Source organism: Mauremys reevesii, linkage group 5, assembly GCF_016161935.1.
Source record: "Mauremys reevesii isolate NIE-2019 linkage group 5, ASM1616193v1, whole genome shotgun sequence".
Classification (NCBI taxonomy): domain Eukaryota; kingdom Metazoa; phylum Chordata; order Testudines; family Geoemydidae; genus Mauremys; species Mauremys reevesii.
The window spans coordinates 32,045,850-32,061,212 of record NC_052627.1 but is presented as its reverse complement, the minus strand read 5'-3'; the positions used below and the strand labels follow the sequence as shown (position 1 = coordinate 32,061,212).

General features: G+C 41.6%; 1 protein-coding gene across 4 annotated transcripts in view; it reads left to right on the top strand.

The window, feature by feature from the left end:
• AIMP1 (aminoacyl tRNA synthetase complex interacting multifunctional protein 1) overlaps positions 1-15,152 on the top strand; it is a 66,117-nt gene extending 50,965 nt beyond the window's left edge. For all 4 annotated transcript variants that reach the window (XM_039539386.1, XM_039539385.1, XM_039539387.1 and 1 more), the window contains exons 6-7: positions 292-460; positions 14,986-15,152. In XM_039539386.1, the coding sequence (XP_039395320.1) occupies positions 292-460; positions 14,986-15,152 (336 nt within the window). The remainder of the gene's footprint in view (positions 1-291; positions 461-14,985) is intronic.
• Positions 15,153-15,363: the final 211 nt, after the last annotated feature.

The window sequence follows — 15,363 nt, the reverse complement described above, 5'->3', positions numbered from 1 at the left end:
TTAGGTGCTGGAGGACAGCCTGGAACATTTCGTCCTTAATTGTCTGTTTCCTGGCTTTTATTGACAGCCTAAAAAGGCTTATAGAGTGGTCATTATTTTTAGTGTATTATTGTTGTTAGCATATTTACATGTACACAAGCAATATGCAGTCTACTGTATATATGCATATTACATGTATTAAGCTTTCTCCCTCATAATCCTCTTTTTTCTGTAATAAAATAACTTCCAAAACCCTAACTTAATTTCCTTACAATTTTTTTTTTAAATGAATGTCTATTCTTTTTTGTGCAGATGCAGAACCGGATGGTAGTATTACTCTGTAACCTGAAGCCTGCAAAGATGAGGGGAGTGGTATCTCAAGCAATGGTGATGTGTGCCAGCTCACCAGAGAAGATTGAGATCCTTGCTCCCCCCAGTGGGGCTGTTCCTGGAGAAAGAATCACTTTTGAAGGTTTTCCTGGTAAGCAATAAGTATTTTTGGGGAAATGGGGAAAAATGCGTAGCCAGGAACTTGCATATCACTCTCATAGTGGTCTCTCAGTTGGAGCTGATTATACAACAAGTATTATAAATTGAGTTAAATTTCTGATTTAAATTACAAGCATGTGAAGAATTCATATTTTTATAAGAATACTCTAGTATTCTGTGAATACATAGCATAAAGAAGGATTAAAGTATCTAACTGAAAGCCAAAAATTGGGGATTGTGGGAGAAATAATAACTATCATACCTAACACATTGTGCATTTTCATCCATAGCTCTCTTTATGAACATGGTAATTTTCAATATTTCTATTTTGCAAATGGAGGCATGGAGGCATAGACAGGCTAAGTGACTTGCCCAAGGTCACTAAGTCAGCACCAGACTTAGTAATAGAACCAAGGTTTCCTGACTCCCAATTCTGCATCCTTCACCTCATAAATATATGCACAATGTTTTCTGGGAAACATCTATTTCTAAGGTGAATTTTGAAGAAAAGTTTTGAACATTGCGTTCTTCAAATCATCTTTGGCTCCAATAAACATGTTGTATTTGGTTATGTTTTTACATTTTTTTAAATGTTTTTTTAATTCTGAAAATGACAGTTTGCTATGATAGAATCAAACCTGGTCTTGCTAATTTGTATCCTGATGGGGAGAAAGATCCCTCTAGCCCCCAAACAGGTAAAGTGAGTGTAGATTTTGTGAAAGGTGCTGTACTGACAGCCCAGTATGGTATAGTTATTGTCTTCTAGTTGCTCACAGATAAACATTACACAGGTAGTGGTACTGAATGTTTCTCCACCCAGGTGTCTCATCACAATTCTGTCAAACCCACCACCTGAAGATGAGGGATATTCAGTTTCCACTTCTTTTCTGGGCCTCTCTGTTGACTCTATCAACCAAAATGCCAAATTATTGTTTGTGGTAGTGGAGCTTATAACCTCCATGTCAGTGGTTCTCAAACTTTTGTGCTGGTGACCCCTTTCACATAGCAAGCCTCTGAGTGCGACCCCCCCCCCCCCCTGTATAAATTAAAAACACTTTTTAATATATTTCACACCATTATAAATGCTAGAGGCAAAGCGGGGTTTGGGGTGGAGGCTAACAGCTTGTGACCCCCCTGTAATAATCTTGCAACTCCCTACCCCCAGTTTGAGAACCCCTGCTCCATGTCATGGGTTCAGCTTAACCCCAGACCGGCAGTGATGAGCTCCACAGTTCATTATCGATTCCCGGAGCCATCCACTGTCAAGCACAAGTTGTCATCTTCTGAAAATGATCATCCAGATAGATTGTGTGTGTGTGTGTGTATGTGTCAATATTGTCTGATTCATTCCTACAATAACTGTTGCTTAAAATTGGGTTGCTATGTGTTTGTGTTTATCTCACATGCACATAGCAGCCTTTTTTTAATGTAAGCTATCATCTCTCTGGCACTTTTCAGTAGTGCCATACTTGACACACTACTGAAAAGGCAGGACACGCTGCTTCTTGAATACTTATCTCCACAGAATACCTTTTATATACATACTTCTTAATGTAATCTTCCGGTACAAAAAATATTTTGGATGGCATATTACTAAGGAAGCCAAGTCTCTGCACTAGTGCTTTTCAAATAGATGAAATGCACATTTTATTAAGACTTAGCTGCTGTACCTTATTGCTGTAATTCAGAATGTATTAAAAATAATATCCTGTTTAAAGAGGAAATAAGTATTGCAGCACTTTTTTCTTTTTTAGTTTTATATATTTAAAATATACCATTTTATTGCTTAAGATATATCACATGCACTGTAGATTACCTACAATGAGAATTAAAATCCAGAAATCTCCAATAATAAAAATGACTTTTGTCTTCACAGTTTCCTTTACCTCATAGTACTGATCAACTGCACCCCAAATCTGCTGTTCAAGTGTTTTGTGTTTGAAGGGTAAAGAATTTCTAAAGAAAATGGTTACATGGCAGTCTCAAAATATAAACAGAGCTAGTCATTACAAATATATCATAAGAGATGTGCACACTTACGTACCATGAAAAATAGTTCATAATCTTAAACAAAATTAACTCATCAATAAATGCCAAAACTGTAAAGAAAACAAAGTTGCCATATATTAACCACTTTTTATTTTATCTACAAAATAAGCAGCCAGTTATTTTGTGAAATCAAGGGAATCCCTCAGATGAAATATTTTCAGTCGCATTCTTTTTTTCAGATCTTGGATTCCTCTTGATTTGACATTTTCCCAGTGTGGTGTAGCTGACACTCTGGTGATTCATTCTGTAGGAAAATGTGCTATTTAATTATGTCAATCTATTTAATAGGCAGACTTGAAGAGTGCAAAACACTGAAATTATCTGCCTTCAAAAAAAAAAAAAGCTGTTGGAGAAACACATTGTTGTGAATAGAAAACATATATGTGTTCTTTATTGCTCATTGTTTCCAAAAAATGTTCAAATTCCTTTATGCTATCAGTTCTAATGGACATGCAGTGGTTAGCACAAGCTGCAGAATAATCTTTGCTATTGTGAAAATCCTAGTGACAGCATCATGAGGGTCAGCCTTGACTTGCTCTTTCTCTTAAGCATATTTTATGCTGAGTCCAAACCAAAAATCGGATGTTCATGCATATTGATATTCTATTGACATAGTCTCTTTCTGGAAAGCTGTATTATAAATTAAATAGTTCTAAACCTCGGGCCTGCAGCCTATGATAGAAGGCTTTATATGTTTTACAACAGCTTCCTTCTGATAGGACGCCATGTGTCTACAAAGGTAGTAAGGGCTAGGGAGGCGGAAAGTTGGAAGAACCCTGCCAACCCAGTTGTAAATGGTGCCCCTTCATTGGCCTTACATCCTGCAACAGTTTTTTTTTGTCCTTCACTATCATCAACATTTGTTTGGTAAAAGAATGATTGATTGAACCAAAATACAAAAGTAAAAATTTCTGGGGCACACAAGTATGATTCATGTGACCTTTTTTCCCCATTCCTAATCCACCCAAATTGTACCCATGTAAATGTTTTCCATCCCCAATGTTAAATTATAGAAATACTGGTTCACATAGTATGAATCAGAATTGTAGTTGGAAATACATTGGTGTTATGGCTGGTAATTTCTTTCACCATGGGTACACTGGAGCCTATCTCTAATTTTAAAGAGATTTTAAAATCATATCCTTCTAAACTTTCCCCTCCTACAGATTATCCTTAGTGAGAATGTGATCCTACCGATGTCCTTTGTGAGCTGCATATTACACTGTTAGCTTTCTCTTAAGAACAGTGATCAAAACAGTAAACATTTAACCTGGAACTGTCCCACATTATGTCTTCTTGCTAAAGCTACTAAAGTAGTGATTTTATTTTTTAAATTAAATGGGTGAAAAGTGTCTCCCTTGGGTTGACTCCTGCATTAGCTGCATTATCTTTATTACCCATTGTTTCAAAAAAATTTCAAATTCCCTTATGCTTGTGGTAATCCTGCTGACAGATTTGAGGGGTCAGCCTTGACTTGCTCTTTGTCATGTCATATTTTATGTTGAATCCAAACTTGTAAATCAAAAATAATTTATCAGAACTGACATTTGAAAATGAGGAAAATTATCACAGCGCTACGGAGCTCTGTTACATTGCATCCTGTCTGTTCGTTCACACCAAGCCACCTGCCTAATGGGGCACTTCTGTAGCAAAACAGTTAGAATTACTTTTAAGGAAACCTTTAATCCATCATTAGATTTCCAAACGTCTTTTCCTAGTGAGAGTCAGTTGTGTCCGCCTTTTGTTATAAAATTGTTCCCAGGTGTTGGTGCATATTGATATTCCATTGACCATTCTGTTTCACAAAAGCTGTATTATAAATTAAATGTAGTGTGAAAGTTGTACTTTAGAACTAAACCTATGGCCTGCAGTCTATGATAGAGCGTTTGGTATGCGTTACAACCAATTCCTTCTGATAGGAAGCCAGAGACATCTGGGGAGCTTTGATAATGCCAAATGAAGATTTTTACAACCATTTTATTTTTAAAAAATTGACTTCTGGAGATATCCATTTTAGCTAAAGAATATGGCAACTACTTTCTAAAGCACCAACGAGGAAAAAAAAAATGTTCAGAAAAACTGGTAGCTACAAGACAAAGCCAATAACGTTTTTTGAGGATAACACCATTCATTCTTAACAGCACAAAATAGATGTTCTAGAATAGAACCAATCATTACATATGAAAACATACAAAACAGATAAATAAATATGAGGAAAGGCTAGAGCAAGCCAACTTGATATAAAAGATATTCTTTTGCTAGTTGTGAAAGAAACACTTCTACATGACAGTCAGTTTTTAGCAAGAATCAAGTGTATTTATAAATCACAATAAGGTAATTGCTATAAAGCAGCACACAAGATGGAAGGAATCATGCATTCATACAGTATAAATAAGCTAAAATTTTGATGGATATTATAAATGTTTATTTTTAAGCTTTTTTCTATTTTTATTGATTTTAAATTTTCAGTTCTGAAAAATTGTGTTCTAAATTTTCAGATTTTGGCCATTTAAATTTTCACAGTTGTGGGAGATTATGAGGGATCAGACAGTAGGGGGGGGGGGGCGGGAAGACAGTAATTATTTAATGACAGCATATGTTAAAGCTTAAACTTTTTAAATCTTATAACCATTAAAACACAAATTGTCTACATATCATGTCAACAAAGTCTGTGTCCTCAAATCAAATTCAAGTTCTCAAGCAGCATTTTTCTTGCTTTGCCTACCTATAAATTTCAAACATCATCAATGGAAATATTTTTCCTCAGGTTGTGTGTATTGTGAAATTGACATTTACCATTAAAAAGTCTAATCCTTCCAAGCCTAAGTGTAAATAATATATAGCATGGAAGGTTCGTTTAGTTGTTTAAGAGTAAATAACTTGCAAGATGTCACATAAAATTTAAATGCAAAACGGATGTAATTTAGTACATTTCACTAGGTTCATTTTTAGGGATGAGGAAGTAGGACAAGGGAGAGAGTGCTGATTTAATCACAGTAAAAAAAAAAAATACCTGTGAAACACACAAAGACAGGCATGTACTTTTTCACTGATCCTGCCTACCATGATGGAAGGTTTGTTCTGAAGCATTAGGTAAGTCTGATTCAGTGAGGGCAAGTCTGCACTACAAAATTAAGTCAACCTAAGTTATGTCAACATACAGCCACTGCAGTAATTAAATCACTTTTGCAAAAGGAAGCACCAAATTTAGTGTAAAGGCTCTTTTAGTTGTCAATCAACATATTATAATCGTAACTATCTAATGAGAATCAACCTTTCTTTAGGAAAATAACTAAAATGTACAAATGCAAAACATGAGGGCAGGGGACTGGACTTGACGACCTCTCGAGGTCCCTTCCAGTCCTATAGTCAATGAATCTATGTTCACACTACGCTCAATAATGAGCTCACAAAATCCTAATAACCGGTTCCCTACCGGGTCCTCGGCGGCACTTCAGCAGTGTGTGTGTGTGTGGGGGGGAGGGGTCTTCACTCACTCCGGGTTTTTGGCAGCATTTTGGCAGCAGGTCCTTCACCCAGAGGGAGTGAAGACCCCCGGCCCCCGCCGCCTGAGTGCCACCGAAGACCCGGTAGGGAACCGTGCGGTGAGTACAAGCCCCTGTGCCTATCTCTCCCCCACCCCTGAGTACCCCTCTCAGAACCCGCAACTCATCAACCCCCCCCCTGCTCCTTGTCCCCTGACCACCCCCTCCCAAGACCCCCCACCCTAACTGCCCCCAGGACCCCACCCCCAACCCAACTCGCCCTGCTCCCTGTCCCCTGACTGCCCCAACCCCATCCACCACCCCCCAAAAGACCCCCGGAACTCCCATGCCTACCCAACGCCCCTGGCCCCTGACCGCCCCCCAGAACCTCCACCCCCTCCAGCTGCTCCCTGCCCCTTATCCAACCCCTCTTCCCAGGGTTGGCCCCCTTACCATGCTGCTTAAAGCGACAGGCTCACTGGGGCTCTGTGAGCGGGCTGGGGAGCCTCCCCAGGTGGGAGCTCAGGTGGGCTGGACAGGACAGTCACCCGCCAGCCCCTTTAATAACTGGTTCTACACCGGCTTCTAAATTTAACAACCGGTTCTTGCGAACCGGTGTGAATGGGCTCCAGCTTACCACTGACTACAGTCCTTGTGTTGTCAGTATGCATCCTCCCCAGGAGCGCTTGCTCTGATTTAACTGTCAGTGTGGGACAATGTGGGATGGCTTCTGAAAGGCCGCAACAATTGATGTAAGCAGCATGGTGTCTATACTGACGCTGCATCAGCCTAACTACATCCACCTAATCACTTCGCCCCTTGCAGAGGTGAAGTTATTAAGTCGGTGTAGTGGGCGAGTTACGTAGGTGGGAGCTATGTTTTAGTGTAGATGTTAGAGTTAGGTCATCGTAAGCAGCCTTACATTGACTTAACTCTGTAATGTAGACCAGGCCTGAGAGCCTGACATTATCTTACCAGCTTTTCTCCCCATTGTCTTTAGCCACCAAAGTTTTAATCTGCCAGAACCCTGATGACTGGTGAACAGCCTTATCAGAGTTGTTTCTAATGGCCCATTGACTGAGGCACTGTCCCAACTTTTGGGTCACATTGTTAGCAGTGGCTAAACAAATTACCAGATGTTGGAGGCTAATTAGTCATACTATCATATATTTGTGCATACAGTTTTGACTGCCTCTTTTGTGCTAAAACAGGGATGGGCAACCTTTGGCACGCAGCCCGCCAGGGTAAGCCCCCTGGCGGACTGGGCCAGTTTGTTTACCTGCTGCGTCCACAGGTTCGGCCTATCATGGCTCCCACTGGCCACAGTTCGCCGCTCCAGGCCAATTGGGGCTGCGGGAAGCGGCGCGGGCCGAAGGATGTGCTGGCCACCACTTTCCATAGCCCTCGTTGGCTTGGAACGGTGAACCGCAGCCAGTGGGAACCATGATAGGCCAAACCTGTGGACGCAGCAGGTAAACAAACCGGCCCAGCCCGCCAGCGGGCTTACCCTACCGGGCCACATGCCAAACATTGTCGATCCCTGTGCTAAAAAATTCAGTCAGGTTCAACCATTACTAGATTTTAATTTCTCAAGCAGTGAAGGACTGGTCCTTTGAGTCCTCTGGTCCAGTGGCTCTCAATCTTTCCAGACTACTGTACCTATTACAGGAGTCTGATTTGTCTTGCATACCCAAGTTTCACTTCACTTAAAAACTACTTGCTTACAAAATAAGGCATAAAAATACAAAAATGTCACAGCACACTGTTATTGAATAATTACTTACTTTCTCATGTTTACCATATAATTATAAAATAAATCAATTGGAATATAAATATTGTGCTTGCATTTCAGTGCATAGTATATGAACAGTATAAACAAGTCATATGAAATTTTAGTTTATACTGACTTCGCTAGTGCTTTTTATGTAGCCTGTTCTAAAACTAGACAAATATCTAGATGAGTTGATGTACCCCCTGGAAGGACCTCTACGTATCCCTAGGAGTACATGTACGTGTGATTGAGAACCACTACTCTGGTCATTAGAAGATTGCTTACATTGTGTTTGGTTATTCTTATGCAATGTTCAATCTTTGATCATTCTAAATGAGTGCTGGGGATTATTCAGCAGTTGATTGCTTTGTCTTTATCAACGTGATAGTTGCTTGTACATGTGTGACTGTTTCAGACATCAGTTAATTCCTGATGGATTTTACTACTTTTAAGAAGGTTCCCTAACCCAGTGTCATCTTGCATTATTGATAAAATCAGCTCTGAATTCTTTGCTGTTTTAAATTCATTGTCTAATGGCAATAATTAGCAGCTGTTCAAAACTGTAATTTACACACAATGTATGTGCTGAACCTAAATTTTAAAGACTGTCTTTATAACCTAAAATGTGAAGGTTGCCAATTGTTAGTCACTTGGATTAAAAAAAAAAAAAAAGACCCAAGTTGATATAACTTATCTCCTTATTTATGTCCAAGCAATTAAGTGATTTTGCAGATTTTCTTGTACTCTTTTTCAAACCTGAACTGTTTTTAAAATGAAATATCTTGAGTTTGGAAAGAATTTTTTGTTGAGATATTCAAACGCTGACTAGGAGGGTTAAATTCAGTTCTCATTAAAATTAATGGGAGATGTTTCCTACTTGGCTTTTGTATACCAAAGTCTCAAGGTTGGCTTAGTTGCTGCTTTCTTAAAAGCAAAGCTAACCAAGCAGTTCAACAATAGCAGTATCAGGAATATGGAATTGACATTATTTATTTCAAATTCAGTTTAATTTCCAAGACTAGTAATAATAATTTTAAACACTGATAGATTTTAAGTGAGTAATTTAAACCACGAACATTCAGTTTGAGTCACTGAAATTAAAATAGAAAGGACAGCTGGGTCTGATTTTAATTTGAAGACTGAAAGCTTGTGTAGCAGCAGCGGCAACAACAAAAAAGCAACCCCAAAGCAGACCCAGCTGTCCCAAGTCAAGCAGAGTGGACTCATGTTTAAAAATAACAGACTGATACTGTATATGGTGAAGGGGAGTCTTTTGGGAGGGCACTGGGTAACTTTCCATGTTCATTTTAGTTGTCATGAACATTAGCCATTTCCGATATAACAACATTTACGACTTACAATTTTTTTTTCCCTGCAGAAACTGAAGAATTTCCTCAAATTCCCCCCTTTCTGTATTTTTAGAGAATATCTTGTTAAGGGACGTTGGGCTATGCAATTGCTATTAACAAATGTAATTAAATTTTACTTCACAAAAATGAGAAAGTACTCTTACACTTTTCATACCCAAAACCACAAGAAATTGCAACTTTGAAAGGGGTCTTTTTCGTATTAAGAACTTCATAAAGTTTACATTCTACTTTAGTGAAATCACCTGCTTGATGAAGGTCATAGCAAATGATTCGACACACATACAGACACGCCCTTCTCCTCCACCCCACTTCACACACACAGCCATTTTTAATAGTTACACAATTTGCAGTAAAATCCTTCCTTCTCTGTAACAGTACAATAGAAGCTTTAAAAAAAAATAGGGTGGAGAAATGCTGCAGCAACCACAAATTTGTCACTTGAGATTTATGGTTAAAATACTACTTTTGGTCTAAAACGGTTCATGTTTCAATTGATGGTTAACCAGTTACAAGAGAAATTCAGATTATTCTAAATCTGCTGTGCAGTGGATAGTCTGTATAAACAACTTCCTTTAATCAAAATTTGGTGTTTGGATGCTTTCCACTTTTTGCTCAGTTACCTCTCCCAGTGATAAGAAACTAACACCATTGTTGTAAGCTCTGTCTTCAGTCCTACATTTTTTTCCCAGTGGTAAATTAATGTATATTTCTGTTAAATTGCTTCGAGGTACTGAATCACATTTTCCTTACCTTCTTTGTACCTAGGTGCTGTGATGATGGCAGCATTATAAAACCCTAAGATAGATTTTAATGCAAATCACTGAGCTGTGGTGAGATGGAAAGATCTATCTACCACAATTACAGTGCATGGCCAACTGGCTTCTCTTTTGTGGTATGTTGCCTAGTGAACAGAACACTCAATCAGAAGCCCTGGATTCTGTTCCTGGCTCTGCCACTCACTGCTGGGTGATCTTGGGCAAGTTAAATTCATTTTATGTGCCTCAGTTTCCCTATCTCTAAATTAATAATTAATAATGATACAGACTGCTTTCTAAAGAGCAGTAGATGGCATTATTATTTTTATCCTAGGTTTTTAATACTTTGATAGCACTTGTACAGTTTGATACATTTCATTTGGTTCTTTGGCAGATTCAGCATGTTTCACATCCATGAGAAGAGGCTGGGAAAATCATTGTGGCCATAATTTACTCCATTTTATTTTTAGATATCCTTTCAGAGGATTATTTGTCTTATGAGAGAAAGGGATGCAAAGCAGCAGGGTACGGGAGAGGCTCTGGTAATGTTTAAAAGTGGTGCCTGTGCTAATCTAATACAAGCTCACCACAGATCCCAGGAGAGCTCAACTTGGGATTCCAAAGATACTCTTAATAAGATCCAGAAAGTGTTTGTGTAATAAAAGTCAGTTTTTAGTTTATCTTTGAAAAATTCATTTGCTTGTTGTAATATTTGGGGAAGGGATGAACAAGGTAGATTTCACCTTCTGAACAGTACAGTTGTTTAGCAGCTATTCTACTTAATAACTATTAGTTGGTATATATCCATTTTGGTATAAAGGAATGACTTTTTGTGAATGTAGTACAGGATAGTCTTCTAGATTTTTTTTTTTTTATTATTTAAAGCATACAATTAGTTCTGCAAGTGTTAAGACATTGACGTAATTAAGTGCTCCATTTGTGAGAAATAATTTCTGACTGGTGCATTGAATCTTGGCAGTGTCACAGGCCAACCTATTCAACAGAGAAGTTGGCCTGCACTGGAAGCCTATTTAATAATTAAAAAAAAAAAAAAAGGCTATGGAAGTTACAGAGTCAGAGCCAGGCTGAAGTAACTTTTCTTTATAACTATCAACAAGGGTACATGAGCTGAGCACCCAGTCTTCTGAAGTGTCTAAACGACAAAAATTAGCTGGCAGAGTTGGAATGGCAGGTGTCCACTCATCCATCTGAGGACAATGGCTTGTTTTTTCCCTTCCTTATGCATTTTGGGGCCCTCTGTTATTCTTCTCTTGCTTAATGAATGTTCCTCATATAAGCCAGTAAGAACCTTATTGCACATGCAAGATAATTGTGTTTGCCTTTATCTCACCATCACAACTAAGTAGTATGCAGCTGTTATTGGCTAATGTTAAGAATAGACCTGTTGGTTAACCAGTCAGGGAAGAGAACCTCATTGCATTAGGCGATAGAGTCCTGTGGCACCTTATAGACTAACAGAAGTATTGGAGCATAAGCTTTCATGGGTGAATACCCAGATACATCTGACGAAGTGGGTATTCACCCACGAAAGCTTATGCTCCAATGCTTCTGTTAGTCTATAACAGGGGTTGGCAACCTTTCAGAAGTGGTGTGCCGAGTCTTCATTTATTCACTTTAATTTAAGGTTTTGCGTGACAGTAATACATTTTAACATTTTTTTAGAAGGTCTCTCTCTAAGTCTATATATAACTAAACTACTGTTGTATGTAAAGTAAACAAGGTTTTCAAAATGTTTGAGAAGCTTCATTTAAAATTAAATTAAAATGCTGATCTTACGCCGCCGGCCCGCTCAGTCCGCTGCTGGTCTGGGGTTCCGTTCACCTAGGTCGGCAGCGGGCTGAGTGGGGCCTGCGGCCGGGACCCCAGACTGGTGGCGAGCTGAGTGGGGCCGGCGGCAGCGTGAGCGGGGCCTGTGACCAGAACCCCAGACTGGTGGCGAGCTGAGTGGGGCCGGCGGCCAGGACCCCAGACCAGCGGGCTGAGCAGCTCAGCCCGCTGCCGGTCTGGGGTTCCGTCCGCTGGCTCCTGCCAGCCAGGGTCCCGGCTGCCGGTCCCGCTCAGCCCGCTGCCAGTCTAGGGTCCCAGCCCGGCCCACATACAGTGGGTACCTAACTTCTTCCTGGTTCTGGCCCATTCTGGCAGGGAGTGAGAGGAGACGGGGCATGACGCAGCACGTTGGGGGAATAGGCAGGGGAGGGGGAAGCTTGGCTGCCGGCGGAGCTGGCAAGGGTCTGGCAGCCAGAACCCCCAAACTGGCAGCAGCGTGAGCGGGGCCTGTGACCAGAACCCCAGACTGGTGGCGAGCTGAGTGGGACCGGCGGCCAGGACCCCAGACCAGCGGGCTGAGCAGCTCAGCCCGCTGCCGGTCTGGGGTTCCGTCCGCTGGCTCCTGCCAGCCAGGGTCCCGGCTGCCGGTCCCGCTCAGCCCGCTGCCAGTCTAGGGTCCCAGCCCGGCCCACATACAGTGGGTACCTAACTTCTTCCTGGTTCTGGCCCATTCTCTTCCCCTCTCTCTGCACTGAGCTGAGGGTGGGGGTGAAGGAGCAGGCTGGGGGTTAGGATACAGGGTCTGGCCAGGAGCTAGAATGAGGGAGGGGGCTCAGGGTCGGGGCAGGAGGTTTGGGTGTGGAGCACTTACCTGGGCAGCTCCCATTTGGTGCAAGGCATGCAGGTGGGAATGTAGGGGGCGGGGGCTGCAGGAGCTCCTGTTTGGTGCTCAGGGTGGGGACGGGGATATGGGGGGTGCAAGAGTCAGGGCATGGAGTGTGGGGGGTTGGGTATGTGTAGGGAGTGCAGGACTCGGCAGGGTGTGTGTGAGGAGGGTGCAAGAGTCAGGGTAGAGGGCTGGGGGCATGCAGAAGCCAGGGCATGAGGTGTGGGGGGGCTGGGTATGTGTGGGGAGTGTAGGAGTCAGGGCAGAAGGCTGGGGTCATGTGAGGGGGGTGCAGGAGTCAGGGCTGGGGTCGTGGGAGGTCCAGGGGTCAGGGCTGGGGGGTGAGCTGGGATCGGGGTGGGGGGGGGTGCTCCCAGCCTCCTGAACTGAGCGGCTTACATCAGGGGGCTGGAGGGATATGCCCTGATTCCACCCCCCCTTCCCCAAGGCCCCGTCCTCGCCTCTTCTCCGCCTCCTTCCCAGTCTGAGCAGCAAGGGCACTGGGGCTCCTCTTCTCCCCTCCCTCGCAAGGGCCATCGGTGGCAGGGAGTGAGAGGAGACAGGGCATGACGCAGCACGTTGGGGGAATAGGCAGGGGAGGGGGAAGCTTGGCTGCCGGCGGAGCCTGCCCTACAGCAGCAGCCAGCAGGACCAAGCTTGCTTCTGCCCCCTGCCCCTGCCAGAGAGAGCGGTAGGTGGGGGGTGGAGAAGAGCGGGCGGGGCCAGGCAGGATTTTTAATGGCATGCTGCTGCCTGCCGCGGTCCCGGCCGTCGGTCCCGCTCAGCCCACTGCCGGCGTTGGGCAGTGGGCTGAGCGGGGCCAGCGGCGGCCGCAGTGTGCCATTAAAAATTGGCTCGCATGCCGTCTTTGGCACGCATGCCATAGGTTGCCGACCCCTGGTCTATAAGGTACCACAGGACTCTTTGTTGCTTTTTACAGCTCCAGACTAACACGGCTACCCCTCTGATCACTTAAGGAGAGCACAGCTTGTTGATGAGTCATGTTGGTTCCTAGCACACTAGCTATTGTGCTACCTTTTGGGGATATAATTTTTTCCCCATAAAGTATATATGTGCTGTGAATTTTGAAACATAACATTTGAATTGTATGTGCAATAATTGGGCTGAATTGAGTCTCTTAGCAAGTTGAAATATTGACAGTGAAATGGCATTAATTCCCCTGGAGGCTATCTATTATTAAACTGGGCCCTAACCCAGTGGAAGTGTTTATAATTTCCCTTGTGCTCGTCAGTCTACTAACATGAATCTCATAAAAAGGGTTAAAAACACCCCAAGGCATTGTGGCTAAATGACGGAGTCTTGTTTTACTTTAGGAGATCTGAAATCCATTTGGTCTTTGCAAAGGAAAATAAATGGTACAACGAATTGATTTTTATGCTTTATTTATATCATGAAAGATGATGTTGGCACACAGCAGTTCATTCAGTATAAATCGTCTTTAAACTGGCAACAGAGGAATTTATTCAGGTTAATTTTTTGGTTTCCTTGTCATTTTTTTAAAATTGTCAGGCAAGAAATGCAAACAGGAGGAATATTTTGGAACAGATATAACATTTATTTATTTTTTGTTCCACTATTCATCCTTTAGCTGTTTGCAGCATTTCAACAAAAGTAGTTGAAAAAAGCTAGTTAGGTACTTGCATGGCCCTCTTTATCTCACAGTCTTTAATTATTTATCCTCACAACATCTGTGTGGGAGTACTGTTTCCCCATTTTACAGATGGGGAGATGAGACGTAAAGATGTGACTTGTCCAAGGACACACAGGAAGTCTGTAGTAGAGAAGTGAATTGAACATAGGTCTCTTAAGTCCCAGGGTAGCACTCTAATTACAGGACCATCTTTCTCTCACCCTCCACAGTTGTAGATTGTCTGGGTGCCTTCCACATTTACTCAGCACAAATTTCATATGCCTACACTGTCTAAAACAGATATATAAAACTTCACTGCCCAGTGCTGTAGATGAGCCTAAGCCTGCCTGGACAATGTGTTCCTATGTTCAATATTTACTTTGTGTTTCTGACATATCTCAAAATCATTAAATAAAAACTTTTTTCCCATTTTTCCTTTGTAATCCCAATGCTGACACAATGTTACCGCCTTGTGATAATTTTATATAGCTAGCTATAATACATATTCTTCTCTAGGGACCTACAGTACTGTCAAGTAAGGATCAGAAAGTACCCAACCCAAAAAATACAATTAAGATTTATGATCTTGACAATTTTCACTCTGAGGCTTGATGAAGTGACAATTTTTTGGCAACCAATATCACTTTGAATAAATTCTCAAAGTAAAATGTTACTACACTCTCTCGCATGTATATACAGCCCATACTCTTCCTTTTGTTTCATGTCTGCTGTTTGTTTATTTATTTTATTTTATTTAAACAGGAGAACCTGAGAAGGAACTTAATCCCAAGAAGAAGATGTGGGAGCAGATTCAACCTGACCTTCATACTAATGACCAATGCATTGCTACATACAAAGGAGTTCCATTTGAAGTGAAGGGGAAGGGGGTCTGCAGGGCTCAGACCATGGCCAGCAGTGGAATCAAATAAATAAAACTAATTACTGAGAAACTGTTCAGAGGCTTAAATGGAAAGCAGTGCAAGCACAATAAAGACATGAATATAAACCCCCAAGGCATGACTGATTCATTTTTCTTTTATCTCTTCTTCTCCAAAAGTATGAATGTGTGACTGACATTTTCAAAATGCACTCATTCACCTTGTTCACTTTGCAGATTAGACAAATTAAATAATGTGCACA